Source organism: Eublepharis macularius, chromosome 4 (genome assembly GCF_028583425.1).
Source record: "Eublepharis macularius isolate TG4126 chromosome 4, MPM_Emac_v1.0, whole genome shotgun sequence".
Lineage (NCBI taxonomy): Eukaryota > Metazoa > Chordata > Lepidosauria > Squamata > Eublepharidae > Eublepharis > Eublepharis macularius.
This window is the reverse complement of record NC_072793.1, coordinates 35,789,267-35,813,582: the sequence shown is the minus strand read 5'-3', so window position 1 is coordinate 35,813,582 and position 24,316 is coordinate 35,789,267. Positions and strand designations below refer to the sequence as shown.

The window sequence follows — 24,316 nt, the reverse complement described above, 5'->3', positions numbered from 1 at the left end:
ATCTTTTGGATTCATTCATATATTTGTACAGAACTGGTGTGTACACATGAATTTGCAGCTACTGCTGTTTCAGTTTGCCATATTTTAAACTAAACCTTTACTGCAGTGTCAACAGAGGCGCTTGCTACCCTGCATGAGAGATCCTTTATTTGTTGATGTCTTGAGCTGGGGGACGAGAGAACAATGCAGCCACAGTGATTGTCAAACTGTTTGCTCTAACTTTGCCATCCCACAGATACCGAGTGGCAATCTGGGTATGTTTGGCAATAGCGGAGCAGCACAAGCCAGGACCATGCAACAGCCGCAGCAACCGCCAGTGCAACCTCTTAACTCATCCCAGCCTAGTCTTCGTGCTCAAGTGCCTCAGTTTCTCTCCCCTCAGGTTAGATTGAGCTCTGTTGAATTAGTAATAAGTAGGAGTACAGAAGTCCAAGTGCCCCAGCCAGTTGCACCTAAGAACAGTTAGGCCTGGTGGCCTGCAGTTGGGTTACTGAGGTGGCTGGGAAGCCAGTGTCTCCTCTTTTCCGGCTCCTAGGAAAACTCAAGTGTTTCAAGAGTTTTTGCACTACTAGTGATACCAGTTTCTTTGCAACAGCTAACGGGTATTGAGTATAACACTTTTTAAAAGAGAGAAAAGCTCCTCTGTTTAAAAAGTTAACAACACCGTGATAGTTGATCATGCCAACTAGAAAAATATGTATCTGCTTCTGGAATATATCTCTTTGGAAGGTACAATGTGTAGCTGAATATCACTAAGATTTTAAACTTCCATGCCTATATGTATGATTTAAAAAAAATAGTGTTTTCTGTATTTCTGTCTATTGGTAGAAAGCTCTAAGTTATAATCAGTTCTAGAAATGTGTTTTAGGTTTCTTGCATCTATGTAACATTCAGCTTTTTCATTCACTTTCTGTTTAAAACAGTGCATGCAATCCACAAGCTCTTATATCAACTTTGCTTGAACTGAGGGCACAAAAGTGTAAATAATGACAGCTGTAGAACTGAAAGTTCGCATGTTCCTTTCTGCAGGTTCAAGCACAGCTTTTGCAGTTTGCAGCAAAAAACATTGGTCTCAATCCTGCACTATTAACCTCGCCAATTAATCCTCAGCATATGACGATGTTGAACCAGCTCTATCAGCTGCAGCTGGTAAGTGAAAATGCACACTGAGAAAGTTAAGAAGCGAACATGAAGGCCTTTAGAGCCATAACAGTTGTTGTCTTTGCTTCAGAAACAAAAATAAGAGTTCTAACAATAACCATATTCAGGTGTCATGGCAGAGGTTTGTCCCGGATTAGTTCAAAAACAGCTTGTTGTCATCCTTACGTGCTTCTGTTCTCTCTTTCCTCATGTTCAGAGTACAGCTGGAGGCTTCAGAGTTTGGGAAGTCCTTGAATCAAGCTTTAATTTGTTGTGCTACATGCCTGGGCAAACTGGACTTTGTTTTCCCACCGCCATCACCTGGGACTCTAAGCTTAGTGTGTGGGAGGGTGAGGAAATAAACTTCAGTTCATCCAGGAAACCTTTAGTTTGACTGCATGCATGGCAAGAGGAAGGAGCAAGACGAGCACAAAATAAATGTAACCTCAAAACGCAACATCAATCGCATCCCCTAGTACAGATGGTGCTTTGTCAGAATCCTGTCATATATTTGTTTTCTGTATCTAGAGCTATTCCTATTGTGTATTAGTTTTATTAATAGTGTCATTAGTAAAACCAGCTTTATATATGATTTCTCACCAGTAGAAAATGAGAGTAACTTCCATTTATCCATGCAGCTAATCATTCTCATAGTAGGCATCTCAGTAAGCCCCTATTTTACTGCTATTTGAGATCTTTTTTGATCTGATACAGGACAGAAACTGTCTATCTCAAACTCATTGCTCACAATGTTAAGAGAGCTGCTGTGCTCAGGACTGCGGTTTTGGTGAAATGCTCAAGGGACTGACTTCTGTATCTTCGACCTGTAATAATTTCAAAGTAGGGTCCTATGGAGACAAAATGCTTAACCCTATATTTCTCTTAACTAGGTTAAAAGTTCTGTCAGAATATTTAAAGCCTAGTTAAGGATTAGCCATAAACAAGGATGTGATGCCTGGTCTGAACTTGGTTTGCATGCCAAGTTTAAGTTAGACAGTTTCAGGCAGGTGACCAGCAAGACATGCAGATGGCTCCTTAAACAGACCCTCTGGGGATTAGCTTGGCAGTTTAAATAACAGTATCCTTATATGTGTAAGATCCTTACTATGGTTGGGGCAGTAAATTAAGATTTACACTAAACATGGTTTAATATTATGTCTTTGCGTGGTTCGATTCTAAATGTTCCAGGCTCTTTACATTTTCTCCTTTATCAGTGTTCACAGAAATAAAAAGGAAACTATCATGTTGTAACTGAATGGAGGTTGCACCTCGGTGTTCATTTCTTGAATAGCAGTGTTTATAGAAGATTAAATTAAAGCTGGTGCCTTTGTTATGCTTTTCCTCAACACATTTTTAGAAAATTCATTCTTAGCTTTAACCAGTAAAATACTTGTTGCAACCTGTTGTTGAACTTGCCTCTGTATCTGAGCCTGTTCTTGATAGCTACATTTAATGGTGTTTAGTTAGTGTAAATGCAAGCTGTTTAGATGTTGTAAAGGAGGACTTGTTTTGCTGGGTTGCTTTATGAAATCTATGTAACTGGTAATATAAGTAGGAAGTCTTTAGAGTAGTTACTAATGTCAAAAAAAGAAGTATTTGATTATTGCAAGAGCTTTGGCCATCTTCAGTTTGTGATTTTTGACCCCTTATTTCCCACCTGCAGGCGTACCAACGTTTACAAATCCAGCAGCAGATGTTACAGGCTCAGCGTAATGTTTCCGGACCCATTAGACAACAGGAGCAGCAAGTAGGTTTAATCTCTTGACTCGACTCCAAATGCACAAACTCTGAAGCAAGTTAGTTTCATTAAGTAAATTATGAGATTTATAGTCATAAATAGGAGTGACAGACTTTAGCTTCACCTCTGTAACATGAGCAGTAAGCACATAACTCTTAACCCACTGAGATTATTATTTGCCGTCTGGAGTACGACAGCAAGAGCTGTGAGTCTCTGCTCTGTCTCTTACTTGTTGATTTATTTTTATTTTTGCTTGTTGCCAGGTTGCACGTACAATCAATAACATGCAGCAGCAGATCCAGCAGCACCAGCGACAGCTGGCCCAGGCCCTGCTTATGAAGCAGCAGCCACCCCCTCCACATCTATCTTTGCACCCCTCTGCAGGCAAGTCAGCCATGGATAACTTTTCACCCCATCCCCAGGCTCCTGGCCTATCTGACCTGCAGACCAAAGAGCAACAGTCTTCACCGAACACCTTTGCTCCTTACCCCCTTGGTATGTACAGTTTATTTTAGTCAAAAAAGATGCAGATAATTATGCTTGAACAATTGTACCGCTTGACTAGAATCCTAGCAATTATTATTGCTTCTATATCTTGGTTGGTTTCTGTTTATACTGTATTTCATATTTATACAGTATTTATACTGTATTTCATCGTTGCGGCAGCTGATGTCACTAAACTAAATTCAGTAAGCATTGCCCAGACTTGGCAGCCGTTAAAGACAGTTTCTCACCTGTTTTAAAGGATTGCAAAAACACGATGGTAATATACGTACACCTGTTGAGAGGATCTCAGTGCATTCATTTTTGTCTAATAGAAGCTATAGAAGATGTCTTTGCAAATTGAGGGAAACCCCAAGTTTGCATTAAGAAATTTAAATTTAATAGTGTGGAGGGTTAAATTATGCATTACAGAGATCTTGCAAGACTACAGGCTTCTAAAATGATTTGTTTCTTCCTGTTTGGAGTGGGGGGGGGGGCAGGAGTCAGGAATCAGAGAGGGAAGGATTGAGGGACTGCAGGAGAAGGGAAGGGAGGAGGAGGACTGGGACAGGAAAGTGGCAACTAGTAAGAGGGACAGAGTGGAAGGGAGTAGAATGAAAGATGAATGGAAAAGCAAAGGCTAGGGCAAAATGGGAGGAAACAGAGAAGTAAAGAGTGAAGGGGAGAGAAGTCAAGACAGCTGGGAGAGGGGGCATTATTGCAAATGACATCAGTGGGATGTGGTTGAATATGAAGAGAATGAGCTGAATGAATCTGGAGACTTACAGAGCATTTATGGCACCTGCATCTGTGCTTCTTAACCATACTGCAGATTACATATCTCCTGTAGTTTCTCTCTTTTTCAAATAGTAGAGCCCGTGTCCTCCATTGCCACTTATTAACTGTAGGTTTAAAACTTTTTAAAGGAAATAATTTCTTCACAAAATGTGTAATTAATTTCTGCAGTGTGTGGTTATGAACACTAGGTCCATCGTCATATCTTCTGTGCGTGGGAACACATGGGAACAGCGCATGCACAGGCCAGCCACGGACATTCCAAAGCTCCTAAAGGCACAAGCGCTTGCTTAGCCTTTTTGCACACTTTCCACCTAGGCGCGGCTATAAAAGGCAGGGCAAGTAGCTCCCTCCCTCAGTTCTCTGTTAACCATTACTGAAGGACGTTTCTTCACTTCGCTCCTTGGTTCCTACCTTCGATGAGAGTTAGGGCCTTTGGCTCCTTGGCTTCCAAAGCTTTCTTCAAGAAGTTTACACACTGCGGTATCAAGATTGCCCAATCAGATGGGCACGACAAATGCCTGCTATGTCTGGGTGAGGACCATGACACCTTGCAATGTGAGGTCTATAAAACAGTTTGCGGCCAAGGCACACCATTGAAAGTAGTTCTTTCGGAGTCAGCCCTGAATAACGCTACTGACTCCAAGAAAAATGCCACACATGAAGGACCGTAGCACCCGGAATGGCCCTCCTCAATTCCTACAGCATGCTCAGCACCTATTACCTCTGAGAAGGACCAGTCGGTTCCAGTCACTGCTTCAACAATTACACCTCAGTGCCAGTCAGAGCTGCCTGCAAAAAAGGCTAAGCTCAAGGCGAAGCATGCCAATAATAGCAAACTGCGAAGTGGCAAAATTGGTAATTATGAGGCCATCGTGGTCTGCTGTCAGCTTTTCTTATGGGAAAAGATAAGCCCATATTTAAGCCTAATCCCTGCTGATAAGGCTTGCAAAAATTCTGCAAGGAGAAGCTCTAAGGCTCTCCAAACAAGAGATTAATACAGCCAGACATGTTGGGAACTGCTCTTCCAGAGCAATGCAATGGCCTTTGCAGTTGTATTGTACAGACATGCATGGCTCAGATCCACTGTTGCCAAGTAGGCCCCCTCCCCTGCTTTGAAGCCTGCTATGAACTGTGCTAAAGTTTCCTGCGTTGCTGTTTTACTGCTACACCCAAAGACTGCTGTGCACGTGTGTGTATTCTGATACACGTGTCAGCTTCCTGCCTGCGTGTCAATTACCCTGCTGCAATAGACTGTGTAGTTTACTGACTCCATGTTTGGATAACTGCACAAAGGACTCTCTTCCTGGGCAAGCCCTGCCCTGGCCTGTACCTGGAATTCCCAGTGTGTGTTTGGACTGTGTTCCCCGTGCCTGCTTTGCCATCTGCCACGGACCGTGCCTGTTCCCTGCTTTGGACTATGTTTTAAAGTGTTGTTCCCGCTGCCTCCATGGAAGCCTGCCTCATATGGGCCCAAGCCGCTGCTAGCAGCCGGGCGCCTGCCGGGGAAACCTCCAGCGAGCCTGGCTAGGCGCTCCCTGGTCAGTTCCCGCCTGGAGCCTCCCGCGGGCCGGTCGCCGAGCTTGCCCTCGCTACCGGGCAGCCTGCTATCCAGCCTTAGCTATGCCCAGCCGGCATCCATGTTCTCAGGCAGCCAGAAGACCCTGGGAAGAAGACTGCTTTGAGAAGCCATTTCGGCGAAGCGGGCACACCACGTCCGCAGCGAGAGCCCCTCGCCCCGCTCTGCATATCTTGGGAGCCGCCCCGGAGAAGAGCTAAGTGCTGACCATCCCAAGCACTTAGAGAATGCATCTCAAAGAAACCTCCGCATTCCAGAAGCTGATGACATCAGGACAAGCCCTGTCCGCTGGAACATCCTTTCAGCCCACTTGGATTTCCCCCTCCCTCTTTTGTCCCCTCTTCCTGAGGTGTCACTTATCACAATCTGATTACCAAAGTGGCCCATCCACGCCATTCAGCAGCCCATTAGACCCTTTGTTTTAATCTGTGAGAACCACCAAGTACAGCACCAGCCCCAGGGTACGTTTTGGGGTATTTAAGCTGGTCTCTCAGACCACTCGGTGCCTCGGCCATTCCTATCCAGACTTCCTTGCTGTCCGTTTGTGGTTCCAGTGCTGGCATTGGGCCACCCTCGCTGCTGCGTCTCTGCTTCGCTCCAGGATAAGTGAGTATTCCCCCTATCATCGTTGGGAACCAGCTAATGCGAACGTCTCTGTATTTCCTACTCTGTATTTCTTAGACCTTGTATGTTCTCTGTATGATTGTGCAAGCTAGGCTTACGCTACACTCAATACACGTGTTTGAACCTTACTCCTTGTCTGCCTCTTTTTCACTAGAGTGTCTGGGATCGGGACCTCCGTAAACATAGGTTATGATCCTCGCTTAATATTAATAGTTACAGACTGCTATAGCTAATTCCCCATTATAATAAAGAGCAGTTCTGGTAACAGTTTACTGGTGGAGAATGCGGGCATAACCCAGTTCGTGTGAATACACGTGAGTCGACACGCGTGTCTTCAGCGAACTGACTTAGAGGAAAATTTTCCAGACCTCAGTGTAAAGAGCGCAATTCTAGCTCAGGGAATTAAAAGTGTGAACGTGTGTGGCTCTAGCGAGCATTTCTATCTTGTGGGTTGGCTTTTCCCCCATTTCCTCCTTCAGCCAGCTTTGGACTACTTGCCTTTTGTGGTGCACCGCGAGGCCCTCCAGCCGTTATAACCGGTGTACTGTGGGTGAGGACCTCTGAACTGGTGAAGTTCCTGGCCACCTTCCGGGCCGCCTAAACGCGTCTATGTGGGTGGGATCCCAGAAGTAGGCTCTATAGATATATATCCTGAAGCAGCACATATAAAATTCTTTTCCGCCCTCCCCCGTCTCTCCTAAGTCCGTCCAGACCCCGCTCCTGCCAGCACTTAGGCTTCAATCCCCGCTCCGGAGGAAACGTGAAGGGATTGTTAGTCCGTTTAGTCAGTTAGCTTTGGGAATCTAAAGCCAGGTTCCTGAAGCCCCGCGGCAGCTGGCCGCACCGTGCTTAAGAGTTTTAAGTTAGACTCTTGGGCGCCTTTCCGCTTGCGAGTTTTAAGTCAGACTCGTGGGCGCACCTCGCTTGGGAGTCAGTGGGACTCTTGGGCACACTTTTGCTTGGGAGTTGTTAGAACTCTTGAGCGCTTTCTGCTTGGGAGTACAGTAAGCTTTACTCCTGAGCAATTTTGCTTGGGGACTTGCAGAGGCAGTCCTTGAGCGCATTTAGTCTTTTGGTCTTGGCTTGGAGACAGTTTAACCGTTTGTCTCTGAGCACGAGGCCTGGGGACACTTTTGAGTACAGTTCTTGGGCAGAGAGCTTGAGAGCATTTGCAGCTTCTGAGCAGAGGCTTGGAAGCATTTCTGGTTGCCTAAGCATAGGCTTGGGAGACCCCTGAGCTTTGGTTTTCCGAGTAGAGGCTTGGGAGACCCCTGAGCTTTGGCTTCTGAGCAGAGGCTTGGGAGCACTGAGCGTTTTTGGTTCCTGGGCTTAGAGAGCTTGAGAGCACCTTCTGAGCCAGTAAACTTTTCCTGGTCCCGTGGCTTGTAGGCAAGCTTAAAACGGGAATAGGAATTTTTCCTTCTCCCCCGGTGGAGAAGAACAGAGTGTAGGACCCTTAAAAATACCCTTGTGAACCTAAAAGTAGGACCTTAAAACCCCCTGGTAAAAACCCTTGAGGACCTGAGGGAAGGATAAACCTCCCAAAAGGAACATAGAGAGGAAGAAGTTGTTAAAACCCTTGAGCAGCTTTAATCGCCCCACCCCGGGTGTCGCTGGTCCACTCTTTAACCTCCCCCGAGATCAGCCTTAAACTAAAAAGTAAAATGTACCGGGCAGCCCCCACCGTGCCCCGCCTGGAGAAGTGGCTAGTTAAGAAGGGAGATTGCCCCTGGGAAGCCGGTTCCTTCAAGGGACCTGACCCGCTCCAAATAGTTAGAAGCGCCTTCCAGGATTTTTGCGAGAAGGAGAAACCCAGGTCAAGTAAGAAGGATAGGTATGGAGCTTGGGCACTTTTCACCGCCCTACAGGACAGCGTGTCCCTAATTAATAAGCTACAGATAGCTCAGGAAGAACAGGAACAGGAGATAGAAAAGCTAAGGAGAGAAAAGAAGGAACATGAGGAAAAAGCAGCCGAGTGGCGTTCAGAACGCGTTAACTTCATGCTGGAGAAGCAGGGACTAGCCGCTGCCCTCCAGGACGCCCAGCACAAGGCTGAAGTAGCCACCGCTCGTGCCGATATGGCTGAGCACGCAGTAATTGAAGGACAAGAGAAAATTGCAAAATTAACCCATGCTGCCCAGTTCATGGCAGAGCAGAAAGTCGCTAAGATAGCCGCAGCAGACCACTCCGCTTGTAAGAGGGAGCTAGAGGCCCTAAAACAGCACCTGGGAATGCAGCAGGCCGTAATTTCCGCCGTGCATCCCGCAGCCCTCTTGGCCCTCCCCGAAGGTAGTACCGACCACTGGTCACCTCCTTCGCCCCAGCCCGAGGAAGCTCCACAGCCCCTCCATCCGATAGCTACCAAAGAAATTGTCACCACAGACGATGATGGCAGGAAGACAGACCGAATAGTTAAGGAGACCCGCAATTGGAGGCCCGATGAGCTCCAAGCCATAGCGGACCGCATGGGACCCCTGAATCGAGACTCAGCTATACAATGGTTTGCACACGTGACCATGTCCCAGCCCTCCGCCAGTGGCTCCGATGTAGCTCAGCTGGCTCGCCATTGTGCCAGCCCCGAAATAGTCACCTCCCTCAACGCATATATTTCTAACCGGAGACTAGCCACTCGCAGTCAGTATGGTGCCATGAAAGAGTTGTGCGCCTTCCTGTGGCCCACCAAGAGTTTAAAAGCCCTGTATATTGCAGAGTCTCAAAAACCCGGAGAGGATCCAGAGGCATATTTAGCCAGGAAACAGCTCCTAGCCGAACTAGCAGACGAGGTAGATTTAGATTTGAGCGACATGCCGGACTTCGACGACTTAGAATTCAGGAGGGCAGTCATAGATGGACTCAACAGCACCACTCGCCTAGCCCTAGCAGGAGTCGAGCCCGGGAGCATTACATGGGGAGAGCTGGAATCCCGCATCAGGAGCATTGCTGGCCTGTTGCGAGAGACCGGCGCCATCCGCCATGTGAAGTCCCCGGCCTCGCGTAGAAAGGAAAGCGAGCCGATTAGTGCAGTTACCTATGCCAATCATGGCCCCCACTCTCAGTACCGACCACAGGGACGCAGCCCGTATCCGGAGGCAAGGGGAGGAATCCTGAGGGGAAGGAGCAGTAGCTTTAACCGGGGAAGAGGACCGAGGGACTACCGTCCGGGAGTTTCCTTTGCGCCTACCCCGAGTTACAGTTCCTCCTCCCAGCCGGGACCCCACGAGCCCCGACTACAGGATGCACCCATAGCCCCTTCTCACTCGCGAGCATCGCACCCGTACCACCATCAGGTCTACCCGCCTCCAGATCAGTCTAATGCTTGGGGAGCATCGCAGGGCGACCACGAGGGCTACCGGGACCGCGGCAGCACGCCCCAGTCCAGGGACTCCCTCCGTTGGGAACTATGGATGCGCCTCAAAAACATTGGAGCGAACATGGAGCTCTTCGACGGAAAGCCCACGTCCGTTCTAATGAAGGCGATCATGGAATGGGAAGACCAGCAGCAGCCCCCAGTACCTCCGTCGGCGCCCCCTTTGCCGCCGGACCCTCCCTTCTCGAATCCCCCGATAGCTGCGGTTCGGGAACGCCCGAGCCCCAACAACCCCTTTAGAGGAAGCGCCGCTTCCACCGATCAGGGTGCAGGATCAGAATAGGGTTGCCCCGAGTCCCAGTCTCCCTCCGTGGGCATAGTTGCCAAACTAAAGCCAGACACATGGGGGAGACCGACAGTGAAGGCAGGGATCGGGACTCCCGGGGAAAAGAAGAAGCCTGCCACCCTCCTCATAGATACCGGAGCTTCACTTAATATACTCCGGCCCACCTTAGTCACAAAGGGCACCCAGACCCCCACTACCATGCAGCTCGCCGGTTTTGGGGGCGGCACGCAGGAATCCCCGGTCTGGCAGGATATCCCCCTCTCCGTTGGGAACCTGGCCACCCGGATTTCGGCGTGCGCAAACCGGGGAGAAGACGATGGACTTTTGGGCATGCCATTTTTCCGTGCCGAGGGACTGACCATTGACTTAGCGAACGGGCTCCTGTGGCGCATCCCGGGAGGCCCAGACTTTGTTAATGCGGTCCATCGATGCGCAGCCCTCAAGGCCCCCCTTCCTCTCGCCCCCATCACAGGAGACCCCTGGGTTCAGGACTTTCCCGAAGTATGGGTGACAGACAAGGCCGAGTGTGGGATAGTGAAGGGCGCCTGCGTCCTGATTGAAGGAAAGGACCCCCCTCCCCAAAGACAGTACAAGTACCCAGCAGAAGCTGAGGCAGGGATAGCCAAGACTATAGAAGGACTCCTTGAGTGGGACGTCATACTCCCGATGCAGTCCATCTGCAACGCCCCATTGTGGCCAGTTCTGAAAGCAGATGGAGTGACCTGGAGAATGACGGTCGACTTCCGTGCCCTGAATGCCACCACCCCTCCAGTTGCCCCGGTTGTGGCCAAGTATAATGAGATCCTAACGGCCATTGCCGCTGGGTCCCGGTTCTACTCGGTCATAGACCTGGCCAATGCTTTCCACTCCATCCGGTTGCATGAGTCTTGCTGGTACAAGTTCGCGTTCACTTTCCGCGGCCAGCAATACGCATTCAAGCGGACCCCCCAGGGATTCCACTCCAGCCCCAGCATTTGTCATGCTCATGTAGTTCAGATGTGGGAACGCCTCCAACCCTCCTCGAGGCCCCACGTACTGAGCTACGTGGATGACATTTTAGTCCACGCCCCCACGGAAGAATTAGCCCACCAAATCACCAGGGAAGTCCTGGAACTCCTCCGCGAGACTGGGTTCAAGGCTAGCAGGGAAAAGGCCCAATTGGTTCAGACCAGCGTCAAGTACCTGGGTCTGACCCTGGGACCCGAGGGTCGCACCCCGAACGCCCAGCGAATGGAGGTCATTTCCAAGCTGCCTGCACCCACCGATGTCCCCTCCCTCAGAGCCCTTCTAGGAACTTTTAACTTCTCCCGAGACTTCATCGAGTCCTTTGCAGACAAAGCTCGCCCCCTTTATGCTCTCCTCAAGAAGAACACTCCCTGGGAGTGGGGACCGGAGCAACAGACAGCCTTAGCCGAGCTAAAGCGCAGTCTAGCCGCAGCCCCGGCCCTAGCCCATCCAGATGTTACCCAGCCCTTCTTTATCCAGTTAGCAGTATCAGACAAGAGCATAGGAGCCACGCTCACCCAGCAGCAAGCAGGAACCGCTAGAGTAGTAGCCTATGCCTCTCGCAACCTAACTGCAGTAGAAACTAAGTTTAGCCCATGCGAAAAGACATGCCTTGCTCTGGTTTGGAGTCTGACCCATTGGGAATTTATCATAGGAGGTTCACGTACAATAGTGCAAACCACTCACACGCCCCTCAAATATATCCTGTCGGGAAAGATACAGGACGGACAAGTTTCAAACGCTCGCATAGCCCAGTGGACCCTGGCCCTGGTCAACCGCGGAGTAGAATTCAAAAAGGAAACCACTGAGCCACCAGCCCCCTATGGCCTATTGGTAACCGGGACCGAGCACGAGTGCCCCATGGACCCGCCACCACAGGTTGTCTGGCCAGTCACTTGGGGAGTCCCGCTAGAGGAAGCCCGACAGAACGGCTTCACATGCTGGTTCTGTGACGGCTCCTCCTTTCACGTTGGAGGCTCCCCTCGGACAGGCTACGGCGCCGTGCGAGTGAGCGACGCCCATACCCTCAAAGGTCCAGCCCGTCCCCATTCCAGCCAAGCGGCTGAGGTGCAAGCGCTTCTGGCGGTGCTTGAGTTTGAGCCCCCAGAAAGCCCACTTGCCATTTACACAGACTCGGATTGGACGGCCAAAGCCGCCACGGTCTGGCTCCCGGTGTGGCAGAATCAGGGGTGGAGAGCTAGCGATGGGAAACCCGTAGCCCACCTACAGCTATGGCAGCAAGTAGCAGCACTCCTCCAGTCTCGCTCAGGCCCAACGCAGGTGACCCATGTCAAGGGACACCAGAAGACGAACTCAGAGACCGCTTATTGGAATGACCAGGCAGACCTTGCAGCCAAGGCAGCCGCCACTGAAAGTGCTCCCCCACCGGAACTAGCCACCGATTGTCCCCTCCGCCCTGTCACCACTCGGGCACAAGCCCGCAGCCAAGCTCAGGGAACCGCAGGAACACTAGACCTAGCACAACTGCAGCTATCTGACCCAGAAATAACTGACCTCCTAACCGCAGGAAGGGATCAGACAGGAAGACTCATGATCAGAGAAGAGGAAGGCATAGTTTGGGCAGTAGATGCAGCCGGCGAACGCCATTGGGTAGTACCATTGGAAGTTAGGGCTGACTTAATTCAGTTTGTCCACGAGCAGGGACACCGAGGCAAGGATCTGACTCTGGAAAGGGTAAAAGAGGTTGGTTGGTGGCCTGGCATGCGCACCGAAGTAGCGCAATGGGTAGACAACTGTCTGTCCTGCGCTATGGTTAATGCAGACCCCACCGGACCTAGAGCTCCCCTCCAGCATCAGAGAATTGATGGACCCTGGGCTCGCATACAGATTGACTTTATCGGCCCCCTTCCCCCCACTGCTCGTGGCAATCGCTACTGCCTCACTGTCATAGACCCCTTTAGCAAATGGGTCGAAGCGTTTCCGTGCAAGCGCAACAATGCAGCCACCACAGCCAAACTACTGTTCAACAATGTCTTTTCAAGATGGGGCATTGTGCGAGTCATGGACTCCGATTTAGGCTCACACTTTATCGGAGAAGTTACACAGGAGCTTTGTAAAGCACTAGGCATCCAGCAACGGTTCCACATAGCCGGCCACCCTCAAGCTTCAGGCGCCATAGAAAGAACCAACCGGACCCTCAAGGAGGCTCTCCGCAAGATGGTTCGCTCCTCCGGGAGAGACTGGGATGAAAAACTCCCCATAATCCTAATGGCCATTAGAGGCACTACCGCAGTTCACGGGCTCACACCCCATATGGTAATGACAGGGCGAAGAATGCAACTCCCGGAAGCCTTCTGGCTAGATACGCAGCTCCCTTCCGACATGCAGCCTGTAGTGATTAATGATGCTTGGGTCCAGGACCTGCTCTCATCCATACACGCCGTCCACATGCAAGTGGCCCAGAAGTTGGGCACAGCTCAGAAGGATATGGACCGCAAATTGGGATGGGTCAGGAACCCCAGGCAGTGGGAAGAAGGACAGCTCGTTCTGTACAGGAAGTTTTCGCAAAAGGCGCACTCACTAGCAGCCAAGTGGCAAGGCCCAGTCCCTATCACAAAAAGAGTCTCCCCAGCTGTCTATCAGGTAGCCATCCAGAGAAGGACAGGAGGAACGTGGCTAAAATACTTTCATGCCTCTCAGTTAAAAGAATGGAAAGGGAAGCCGCTGCAAACCGCCCCTCCTGTGTACGACCCTGGGGGAACCTCCACCAGTCCAGCCCCCCTCTGCCCAGTGATTCGCCAGATATCCCTCCACCCTGGGCCAGAGATACCGTGTGTCCCCTTAGACCAGACCTTTGTAGCTTTAGAATAAAAGAAATAGTAGAATATGTAGATATCGGTGTAAATGTTAAAAGTTTTTCCAATTCTATTCTTTGACCTCATTAGGCGGGCCCCACAGTTGGGACCCTTAGGAGAAGACACGGCAATCAAAGCCAGATAGGACCACCACCGAGAGTGATTCTTAATTGGATCGTAAGCCGCATGTTCGGAAAAAAATTGCACAGGCAAAAGAGATTTGCTGTGTGTGAAAGTGGTTGGAGAGGCTTTAGCCCAAAAGTGAATGCGTTTCCAATATTGGAGACACACCAATAAAGGTGATCTCTGTATTTGAAAACATTTCACCCGCCGTGCTGGTGAAGATCCCGCATCTACGTAGATTCGGGGTCTCACCTGCCAGACCCACGCTTTCGCATGATGGTCGGCTTTGGCTTTGAGGGCCGTGCCTCCCCTGGAAAAGGATCCCCAAATAGCCCAACATCCCTCTTTTACTAATGTTCATATTCGTCATGGTGAGTTGCTATACGGCGCCACCACTTAGTACGCTTTAGTGCAAAAGTAAAAGACCCGCCAGTAGTTTGTAAATATGTTACCTCTGGAATGTGTTATTGGGGTGCGTTCGCCACGCACAAGGGGCAGCGTGCCTCATTTACATAGCCAGGATCCCCCGCGCCAAGATGACCCCCGAATAACCCAGACACAGTGGCGCCGGCAGATCTCGGCCGCCTCCGCCGCTTTTCGATAAACGCCGCCGAGCGCCCTCGGCTCCACTTCGGCCCTTTCCGCCAGCAGCCGCCTGCCCCACGTAATCTTTTCCCTTGCCCGTACCGTACAAGGGAAAAGAAGGGGGGGAGACATGTTGAAGTTTTAATGAAGCCCTGCCAGGCCTTCCAAGTGAGGGCAACCCAAAAGTACCCCACACCCGTATGCCTCTTGCTCCGTGTATTTTTCTTTTGGCTCAGTGCATTTTTCTTTTGCTCAGTGTATTTTTCCTTTTTGCCCGGTGTATCGTTTTTCTCTTAACTAGAAGATGGGGCCTCCCGAGGGAGTCCCCCCCAAAAATTGGTTGTCCTGCAAACATATGACGAAAGCCCATTTTTAGGAAATTAAAGCAAGGGCCCCCGTCTGCAGCAACCCTTATAGTTAAGGGCGACCGCTCTTTAGTTTTTTTCCTTTTCAAAACGGCAAGGCCAGGCCGAGCCGGACAGATAGCTCTCAGCCCGCAAAATAAAAGTAGCCCGCCACCGAGCAAGGGGCACCTGAAGGCCACCTAGCCTAGGCACCCAGGGACCCCTGGGGCGAGTTTGCATAATCCCGCCTAATGCACAGCCGACCCTTGCCCGACGCAAAGACGTTTCCCCTCTGAAATATACACGCCTTAGAAAGAAACCTTCGCACAGGAGTTCCCCAGAGCAACAAGCTGGAAGGCTCGCTTAGTGCTCCGGGACTTCTCGTTCGAGCCCCAATCAGTAAGAGTGCTGGCAGAAAAACACCCTTCTTTTTCCCTGCTTTACTTCATTCATTTTGCTGCAAGAAACTCAGGGAACCTGTACTTATACCCGCAGGTCTCCCCAGGATATTTTCGCCACAAAAAGGAAAAAGGAAGGCCAGGAGATGAGGCACCTGGCCACTCTGTGTTTGCTCGTGCTGGCAGGCACCCTAATAGAGGGACGCCCGTCCAAATTAATGCCCTACCCCCACTGGAGATGTATCAATACACTAGCAGGGAATGAGATGATGGTCTGCAAGGTTGTACAGCAGAGCAATATGACCACCCCCACGGAACGCACTAACTTCCGCAGTTGTGAAGAGCAGTGGATCCGACCCCCAGAGCTTGTTATTTTATGTGTAGGAGTTAAAACCATGTCCCAAGAGCTAGTGTGCTATTCACCTACTGACACAGTGTCACCACTTGCTCCGATCCCATGTATGTTCCTCCCCCGCATCAGGCCAGCCCCCACCGCAGTCCCGGTGGTAGACAGATATACCACCCCTGCCAACTTCGAAACCTCGCCATTTGTCACTGAGGCTCTCGGACCATACTGTGAAGTTATTTTAGTGTCGGCCGCAGTATGGAAGGCAGGAGACCCCTTTAGAATGACCATCCTACTAGGCACTACTACCACTGAGTCTGCATCAGTCACTATCACGCCCCCTTCAGGTGCAGTTCTCTCCTTTGCTATAGAGCGCTGGGAGAACCTGACCTGGATTGTAAAGGAGGAAGACCTAGCCAAACACGGCCCACCCGATTGGATACTGGTTCAACAGACGCCCGAATGCCAAACCAAGCCCCTAGTAGAGAAATTTCACCGGCTTGGGCTGCTCTTTGTAAACTTGACTCATGAACCAGGCAATTACTCCCTGCTGATCCGGACCCAGGAGACCCACACCATCCAAATTGACCCTTTGATTGCTAGCAATGAACAATTAAGCCAAGGCGGCACGCATATAGTGGGCTCCCATGTTTTGAAGACTGACATTCGAGAGAGAGTTCTAGTCCGCCCGCAAATGTCTTTAAAAGAGATCCGCATAGACTTAGCTGAACTAAATGTAACCCAGAGGCTGCCGCAGTGCGCTCCCTATCTGGAGGCCGGTAGCAAGGGTTGGAATGCATGGCTACAACTGTGGATCGATCCCTCCCCCTCTCTCTCGCGTGCCAGACGAAGCATTGCCGACTGGACTGCTCCTGCAGCCGGAGGCTTAGCAATCATGGATTCGGTCAATATTGAGACTCTCGCTAATAAGTTTGCCCATGTCACGACTAGCATCTCCGACTTAGGTAAACCGGTGGTGCAGTCCCTAAATTCCATTTCGAATGGGCAACACGAGATCAGCTCCATTTTAGTTAACTGGGAGAGTCAAATTGAAAGAGATTTTTCTCTGCTGCTCAAAGGAACACAGTCTTTGGAACGCAACATGTCAATAGCCATGGCATGTATGCAAGCCCAACAATTAAACCAGGCTGTGGCCATGGGGCTAATTCGGCAAGCCACGGACGGGCATTTGCCCCTGGAAATTAAAAGATTGATTATGCCCAAATTGTCACCCATAGAACTGGAGCTTGAATCCTGGTGGTCTCTCGTAAATTCCTCATTCTCACCGACCACCCAGGAGCTTAAATTATTTTTATTAACGGCCAGTGCGCACGAGTCATTCCACGTGTATCCAGTCGTGCCTCTGGGACTCCAAGTCAGCGACACCGAAGTCCTCTACGCCAGACACCCCGACCATTGGGCCCGCTTCACCCCGACCGGATGGCAGCTCGTCAGCCTCCAAGGGTGCCAGCATCGAGACCAGACCGGCTTCATTTGCCAAGACCAAGCCTTTGCACCGCATCATCCCTGTGTAGCCCCGCAAGTCGACGCCCTCAACGAATGCCCTTTCGAGGTCGTCCGGGAGAACAGCTCCGCTGTGGTCTACCTTGGGAGAGGATGTGCCTGCGTGCGAACGGCCTGCGACTTTGTGATCCTGAACTTGTTCCAGCTCAAGCCCGTGATCCCGGGAGTCAATCGCTGCTTTTGCAACCTGTCTTCGGTGGCAGCCTGCGACTTCACCTACACGGTACCGGTCTGGACCCAAGAAGAGATCCTGGTGGCACCCTCCATCTATCGACATGTGAAGCCCATCTCCCTTGGCATCGGTCTGGAGCTAATCCACGAGCTCCTGGCCCACCCGCAGCTCCACCGCACCCTCCAGAGCATCCAGAGGGACGGGGACACCACTGCTTTGGTTGTGTCCCACAACGGGAAAGAGATTTTGGATCTTGTCCAGCGGATTAAGACCACCGGCGAGCACTCGTGGTGGGAGACCCTCTTTGGTTGGAGCCCCACTGCCACTGGAATTTACAATTTGGCTTTGCACCCGATCGTTGTGATTTTGGCCTTTCAAGTTTTATTATGTGCCTCATTACTTTATTTGGGCTGTTGGAGCCGCCGACAGCTCCAGCAACTCCAGCTGTCTCACCGTTTGGACCATTACAATCCAGACCTCCTCTTGCCCTAAGGGTTGTTCTTGGCGCCCCGTTTAGCCTTTGTTTGTTTTATTGCTTGTGTTGTTATGATCATACGTACGGATCCTGAACCAGCCCCATGGACGCTTTGCTGCCGGACACTGCTCCGAGGCCCTCTTGTGGACTAGGGGGGGACCTATTACTCTGCCTCCCAGCCCACGGCCCGTCTCCAAACGACCGCCAGCGGCACTACCTCCATGAGGACTAGAACTGTGTGCCTGAAGCCCTTCTCGCTGCCTGCCGACCCTGCTCTGCGGATTGACGCAGACAGCAAGGGGGGGTGGAAGTGTGTTTTGGAACACATGGACTAAGTTTGCCTGTTTCTGTAAATATGCAACCCAGTCTAGCAGCTGTACTGCGGACTGAGCCGTCTGTGATCTTTGCTGCTCTATTGTTTTATGAATTTTCTTTTTATGAATTTTAACTCCCATGAATTTAGCCCCGAACTAGTCCCTCTCTCTATCTATTGCAAGTGCGCCCATGAACTTTATCCCTATGAATTTGATTTTAACCCTAGGAATTGCCTTTTTAACCCGACTCCCTCCGCCGAGGTAATTCTAGCATATCCATTATTTTATGAATTTGGTTTTAACCGGGACCCCTCCGGAACGGTCTCTTTTAAAGGTTATGTTATTTCTGATTTTAAGCTCGATGAATTTGGTTTTAATCTGACTATATGAGTTGGTCTTTTAATTGCAGAGTTTATTTTTCTGACCCCCTATGAGCCCTTCCGCCGCTCACCCCTCATGAATTGTTTCCACGCACTTGCTTTTACTCTTGCTGCTTTTATTGGTTTTAACCTCCCGAATCATTGCTTTTAATCCTATGTATTTATGTATTTATGGTTTTAATTATCTATGAATTGTTCAACCCTTGATGAATTGATCTATGCCTTGCTTGCACACTTCACTTTCATCCTCTATGAATTGCTTTTACTCTTACATTCATGAATTGTACCCATGAATTGTCTTTGCCTTTAATCCTATGCTTACGAATTATGAATTGCCCCTGGTTTTAGTGTATCAATCCACCATGAATTACGGACCTCCAGTTATGAATTGATCTATGTACGCAAAATATGAATTATTTCTGCTTGTATACATGAATTGCTATTGCCTATGAATTATTACTATTTATTCTGACGGTTGCACTTAGCACACCCCCTGGTGTGAACCCAGAGACCTGCAGCCCATTGGCTGATCTAAATTGCACTTATTCGGTTAGGTGGTTCTCCAAACTAAATTTTTGAGTGACGCCTCCTCCCCCTTCCCTTCCCACTCCTTCTTCGCTCGAAGCTCGACCACCGGACATTGCCGACCACCTCGCCTTTGAAGTCAAGTTCGGAGACCCGCGCGCCTGACGTCCCGGGGTCTCCGAGGGGGGGAATTGTTGCCAAGTAGGCCCCCTCCCCTGCTTTGAAGCCTGCTATGAACTGTGCTAAAGTTTCCTGCGTTGCTGTTTTACTGCTACACCCAAAGACTGCTGTGCACGTGTGTGTATTCTGATACACGTGTCAGCTTCCTGCCTGCGTGTCAATTACCCTGCTGCAATAGACTGTGTAGTTTACTGACTCCATGTTTGGATAACTGCACAAAGGACTCTCTTCCTGGGCAAGCCCTGCCCTGGCCTGTACCTGGAATTCCCAGTGTGTGTTTGGACTGTGTTCCCCGTGCCTGCTTTGCCATCTGCCACGGACCGTGCCTGTTCCCTGCTTTGGACTATGTTTTAAAGTGTTGTTCCCGCTGCCTCCATGGAAGCCTGCCTCATATGGGCCCAAGCCGCTGCTAGCAGCCGGGCGCCTGCCGGGGAAACCTCCAGCGAGCCTGGCTAGGCGCTCCCTGGTCAGTTCCCGCCTGGAGCCTCCCGCGGGCCGGTCGCCGAGCTTGCCCTCGCTACCGGGCAGCCTGCTATCCAGCCTTAGCTATGCCCAGCCGGCATCCATGTTCTCAGGCAGCCAGAAGACCCTGGGAAGAAGACTGCTTTGAGAAGCCATTTCGGCGAAGCGGGCACACCACGTCCGCAGCGAGAGCCCCTCGCCCCGCTCTGCATATCTTGGGAGCCGCCCCGGAGAAGAGCTAAGTGCTGACCATCCCAAGCACTTAGAGAATGCATCTCAAAGAAACCTCCGCATTCCAGAAGCTGATGACATCAGGACAAGCCCTGTCCGCTGGAACATCCTTTCAGCCCACTTGGATTTCCCCCTCCCTCTTTTGTCCCCTCTTCCTGAGGTGTCACTTATCACAATCTGATTACCAAAGTGGCCCATCCACGCCATTCAGCAGCCCATTAGACCCTTTGTTTTAATCTGTGAGAACCACCAAGTACAGCACCAGCCCCAGGGTACGTTTTGGGGTATTTAAGCTGGTCTCTCAGACCACTCAGTGCCTCGGCCATTCCTATCCAGACTTCCTTGCTGTCCGTTTGTGGTTCCAGTGCTGGCATTGGGCCACCCTCGCTGCTGCGTCTCTGCTTCGCTCCAGGATAAGTGAGTATTCCCCCTATCATCGTTGGGAACCAGCTAATGCGAACGTCTCTGTATTTCCTACTCTGTATTTCTTAGACCTTGTATGTTCTCTGTATGATTGTGCAAGCTAGGCTTACGCTACACTCAATACACGTGTTTGAACCTTACTCCTTGTCTGCCTCTTTTTCACTAGAGTGTCTGGGATCGGGACCTCCGTAAACATAGGTTATGATCCTCGCTTAATATTAATAGTTACAGACTGCTATAGCTAATTCCCCATTATAATAAAGAGCAGTTCTGGTAACACCACAGCACTCACTCATCACTGAGCCCCATTGCCATCTGTTTTGCACTACTTGGTCCAGCTAAGGTTTGGCTAATCCCTCCATTAAGGTCTCCCTAGCGGCCATTTCTACCTACCATGATAATATAGACAGGAAATTTATCTTTACCCAACCACGATGCGAGTCCTTCCTAAGACATTTAGTGAATCTATAATCTCCAGCATCCAAGAAGATTCCCCAGTGGAATCTATCCTTGATTCTCACTGCAGTCATTCATAAACCCTTTGAACCTCTAGCTATCTGCTTCTTGAAGGTTCTGAGGGCTGAAACAGCCTTTCCAGTGGCTATAACCTCCCCTAAGAGGGTGAGTGAATTGCAGATCCTGAGACATGACCTCCTTTCATTAAAATGTTCACAGATAAGGTTGTCCACTGTCCGAGCCTCCCTTTTCTGCTGAAGATCACCTCTGCTTCTCTCTTAAATCAGGACATTGTCTTACTGTATTTTCCCCTACTCTTTCGAATGATACAAAGAGACTTGCACACTCCTAATGTTAAACGTGCTTTGTGGATAGGACAGCTCCTTTCCAAAAGGATTCTAATCTATTTATCTCATTTAAAAGGTCCAAAAAATGTCTGAAGGTCACCTAACAGACCATTTTAAATTGGATAGTTCGGCTTATTAAGGATTGTTGTCATCAATCTAAATAACCATGTCCATTGCAAGTTACAGCACACTCTACAAGGACACAGTCCACGTCATCAGCCTCTAATTTTGGCATCCCTATACTGGAACTGTGTAAGGCAGCTACCTGGTCTACATCACCCACATTCATCAAGCATTATGCCATTGAGGTAGACTCCAGAAGGGACACAGCTGTCAGCAAGGTGGTCCTAAAGAGTCTTTTCCATTAAAGAGCTACCTGCCTACCTACTGGGTAAGTTAGCTTGCTAATCTCCCATGTGGGACTGTACAGAAGACACGATGATGAAAACATGGTTGCGCTTACCTGTAACTGTTATTCATCGAGTGTTCTGGCATTCACACATCCCTCTCTCCTTCCTTCCCTGTTGTGAGCTATTTATTATTAATTTCCTTCTACACTGGTGGCTTAGAGAACTGAGGGAGGGAGCCACTCACCTTGCCTTTTGTAGCTGTGCCTAGGAGAAAAAGCTAGGCAAGTGTCTCACGCCTTTAGGAGCTTTGGAACAGCCACAGCTGGCCTGCACATGTGCAGTTCTTATGTGTGCCTACACAGAAGAACACTCAACGAATAACAGGTTCAGGTATGGGCAACCCTGGTGTTTTTGTTTGTTTGTTTTGGAATGTTTCCCTGATCTCACCCTGTGCTCTTAACCAGGGTTACCACCAATCGTTTTCTTACCTGTAGGAACAACAGGTTAGCTTGTTAGATCTGAAAACTGAAGTGTGATTAAATAATTAATGTATGAATTAGAGATGTATAACAGCCTGTCCACTTCATCTCAGCTGGACTGAATCCAAACATGAATGTAAACAGCATGGACATTCCTGGTGGTTTGTCAGTGAAGGATACTTCTCAGTCTCAGTCTCGCCTTCCTCAGTGGACACACCCCAACTCAATGGATAATCTCTCCAGCGCGGCTTCTCCACTTGACCAGAATCCTAGCAAGCACGGTATGTGTATCGCACGAAGTATATAAAATTTAATTGCAGAAAGTTTCCTTTTTAAGATGTTTATTTTTTCATAATGATTTTCAGTGGCCATGGCAAAATACTTTTGCCCAATATAAACTACTTCATGCAATGTGTTCAAATTCATATGTGAAATAAAATTAAAATACCAAGCTAAAAATGTAAACCCAGAAGGGTATTATGTGTGTACAATACTCCTACAGCTTTTAGACAGCTTGTGACATTTAAGATAAATTAAATTAAGGATGCATTTTGTGGCTGTTTAAAACAACTACAGTGCAAGAAGTTTCATTTCAGAAGATATGCATAGTTTCTTGCAATCAGTGTCATTGGCCCTGGATACTAAATTCCAAGTAGTACATTTACTTTTAAAAACATTTTAATCATAAATTAATCATAAATCAATGTGGTAGCAATAAATAGTAAGGACCCAAGATGAAAGGCAGCCACAGGTGTGGGGGGGGGGCAGAGGAGCTTCAGACACCTCAGCTTTAGGTGGCTTTAAAAACAAGTAACAGAGACACTGTATTTTTGTCATGATTTCTAAGTTTTTAGGTGTGGGGTTCTGTAGGATGCAATCTTATGTCCCATGTTATTCAATGTCTCCTAAACCTTTAGGAGAACTCATTCACAGTTATGGAGTTGGATGTCATCAATATGCAAACGACTTCCAACTCTATATTTTGCTATCCAGGTCCCCACAGGATGCAATAGAAATCTTAGATTGCTGCCTGACAGCCATGGTGAAATGGCTGAAAAATAACAAATTGAAATTGAACCTAGACAAGACTGAAGTGATGCTTGTTAGGAAGAGATCTTGAAAGACATTGTACTCGCCACTTTCAATGGAGTTTGTCTTACCCTTGCAGACTCGGTTAAGAGCCTCAGGGTTATACTGTATCCAGCTCTACTACTAGAAAAACAAGTTAAAGCAGCTGCAAAAAATGCTTTCTATAATCTCGCTCTAGCCTGGAAAATGGCTTCTTACCTCAACATGGCTGACCTGGCCACCTGGATCCATGCTATAGTAACATCAAAACTTGACTATTGTAATGCACTATACATTGGTCTCCCATCTAAGTTAACAAGGAGGCTCCAATTGGTGCAAAATGCTGCAGCTCAAGTGTTAGCAGGAGCGAGCAGGAGCATGAACATCACTCCCATCCTACAGTCACTCCATTGGCTACCTATCAGTTACTGTGCTCAATTCAAGGTAATGATTATTACATGCAAAGCTCTTCATGGCCTTGGCCCAGCGTACCTACAGAATGCCTCCCTCCCTATGCCCCTCCATGACAGCTTCGCTTATCCAAACAGGGTCTCTTGCATGTGCTAGCCTGCACATGGGTGAAATCAACAGCAGCCCCTAAACGGGCTTTCTCTGTGGTGGCCCCTACCCTGTGGAACGGCCTGCTTGAGGAGGTCAGGAGAGTCCCCACGCTCCTGGCTTTCCGCAAACAATGCAGAACCGAATTATTCAAAAAGACTTTTTGACTCGGATAGAAGGGTGGTATTGTAGGGAGGGAGTCTCAGATATTTTGCTACTGTGTTAGGAACCGTAGACTTCACCACTGTGTTGCGTTACATATTATCTGTTGCTTTGAATATGTACTCCTGTATACTACCTGTGCTTCATGTTGTCTAATGTCGGTCCTAGGACTGACCAAGTTCTGTTTCAGCAATTCTTCAACTCCATATTGAATCCTTGCTAATGCTATGTCTTGGTAAACTTGTATTTACTTACCCTGTGGCATTGTTTATGGAAATATCCTTGACACTATATGGAAATGCCTGCCCTTGTCACTGATTGTACTAATCTCATACTATGTAATCCACCTCGAGTCTCAGTGAGAAAGGCGGACTATAAATGATACAATTAAATAAAATAAAAAATAAAATAAATATTGAGAAGCTAAAACAAGTTACTGTTTCTTCACATAAGAAACAAGTTGCAAGTGAATAAATCACTGAGAGAATGCAAAATATCTACCAAGTGTACTTTACATCCATCATATTAATGTAAATAGCATGCAGATTAGGTCAAATGCATGTGAAGCTAAACTGAAATTC

The 24,316-nt window shown here is 49.0% G+C and overlaps 1 protein-coding gene across 2 annotated transcripts in view; it reads left to right on the top strand.

The window, feature by feature from the left end:
- Positions 1–24,316, top strand: part of TNRC6C (trinucleotide repeat containing adaptor 6C) — a 169,011-nt gene that overhangs the window by 121,156 nt on the left and 23,539 nt on the right. For both annotated transcript variants that reach the window (XM_054975961.1, XM_054975960.1), the window contains exons 12-16: positions 236–382; positions 1,030–1,149; positions 2,804–2,887; positions 3,142–3,373; positions 22,061–22,228. In XM_054975961.1, the coding sequence (XP_054831936.1) occupies positions 236–382; positions 1,030–1,149; positions 2,804–2,887; positions 3,142–3,373; positions 22,061–22,228 (751 nt within the window). The remainder of the gene's footprint in view (positions 1–235; positions 383–1,029; positions 1,150–2,803; positions 2,888–3,141; positions 3,374–22,060; positions 22,229–24,316) is intronic.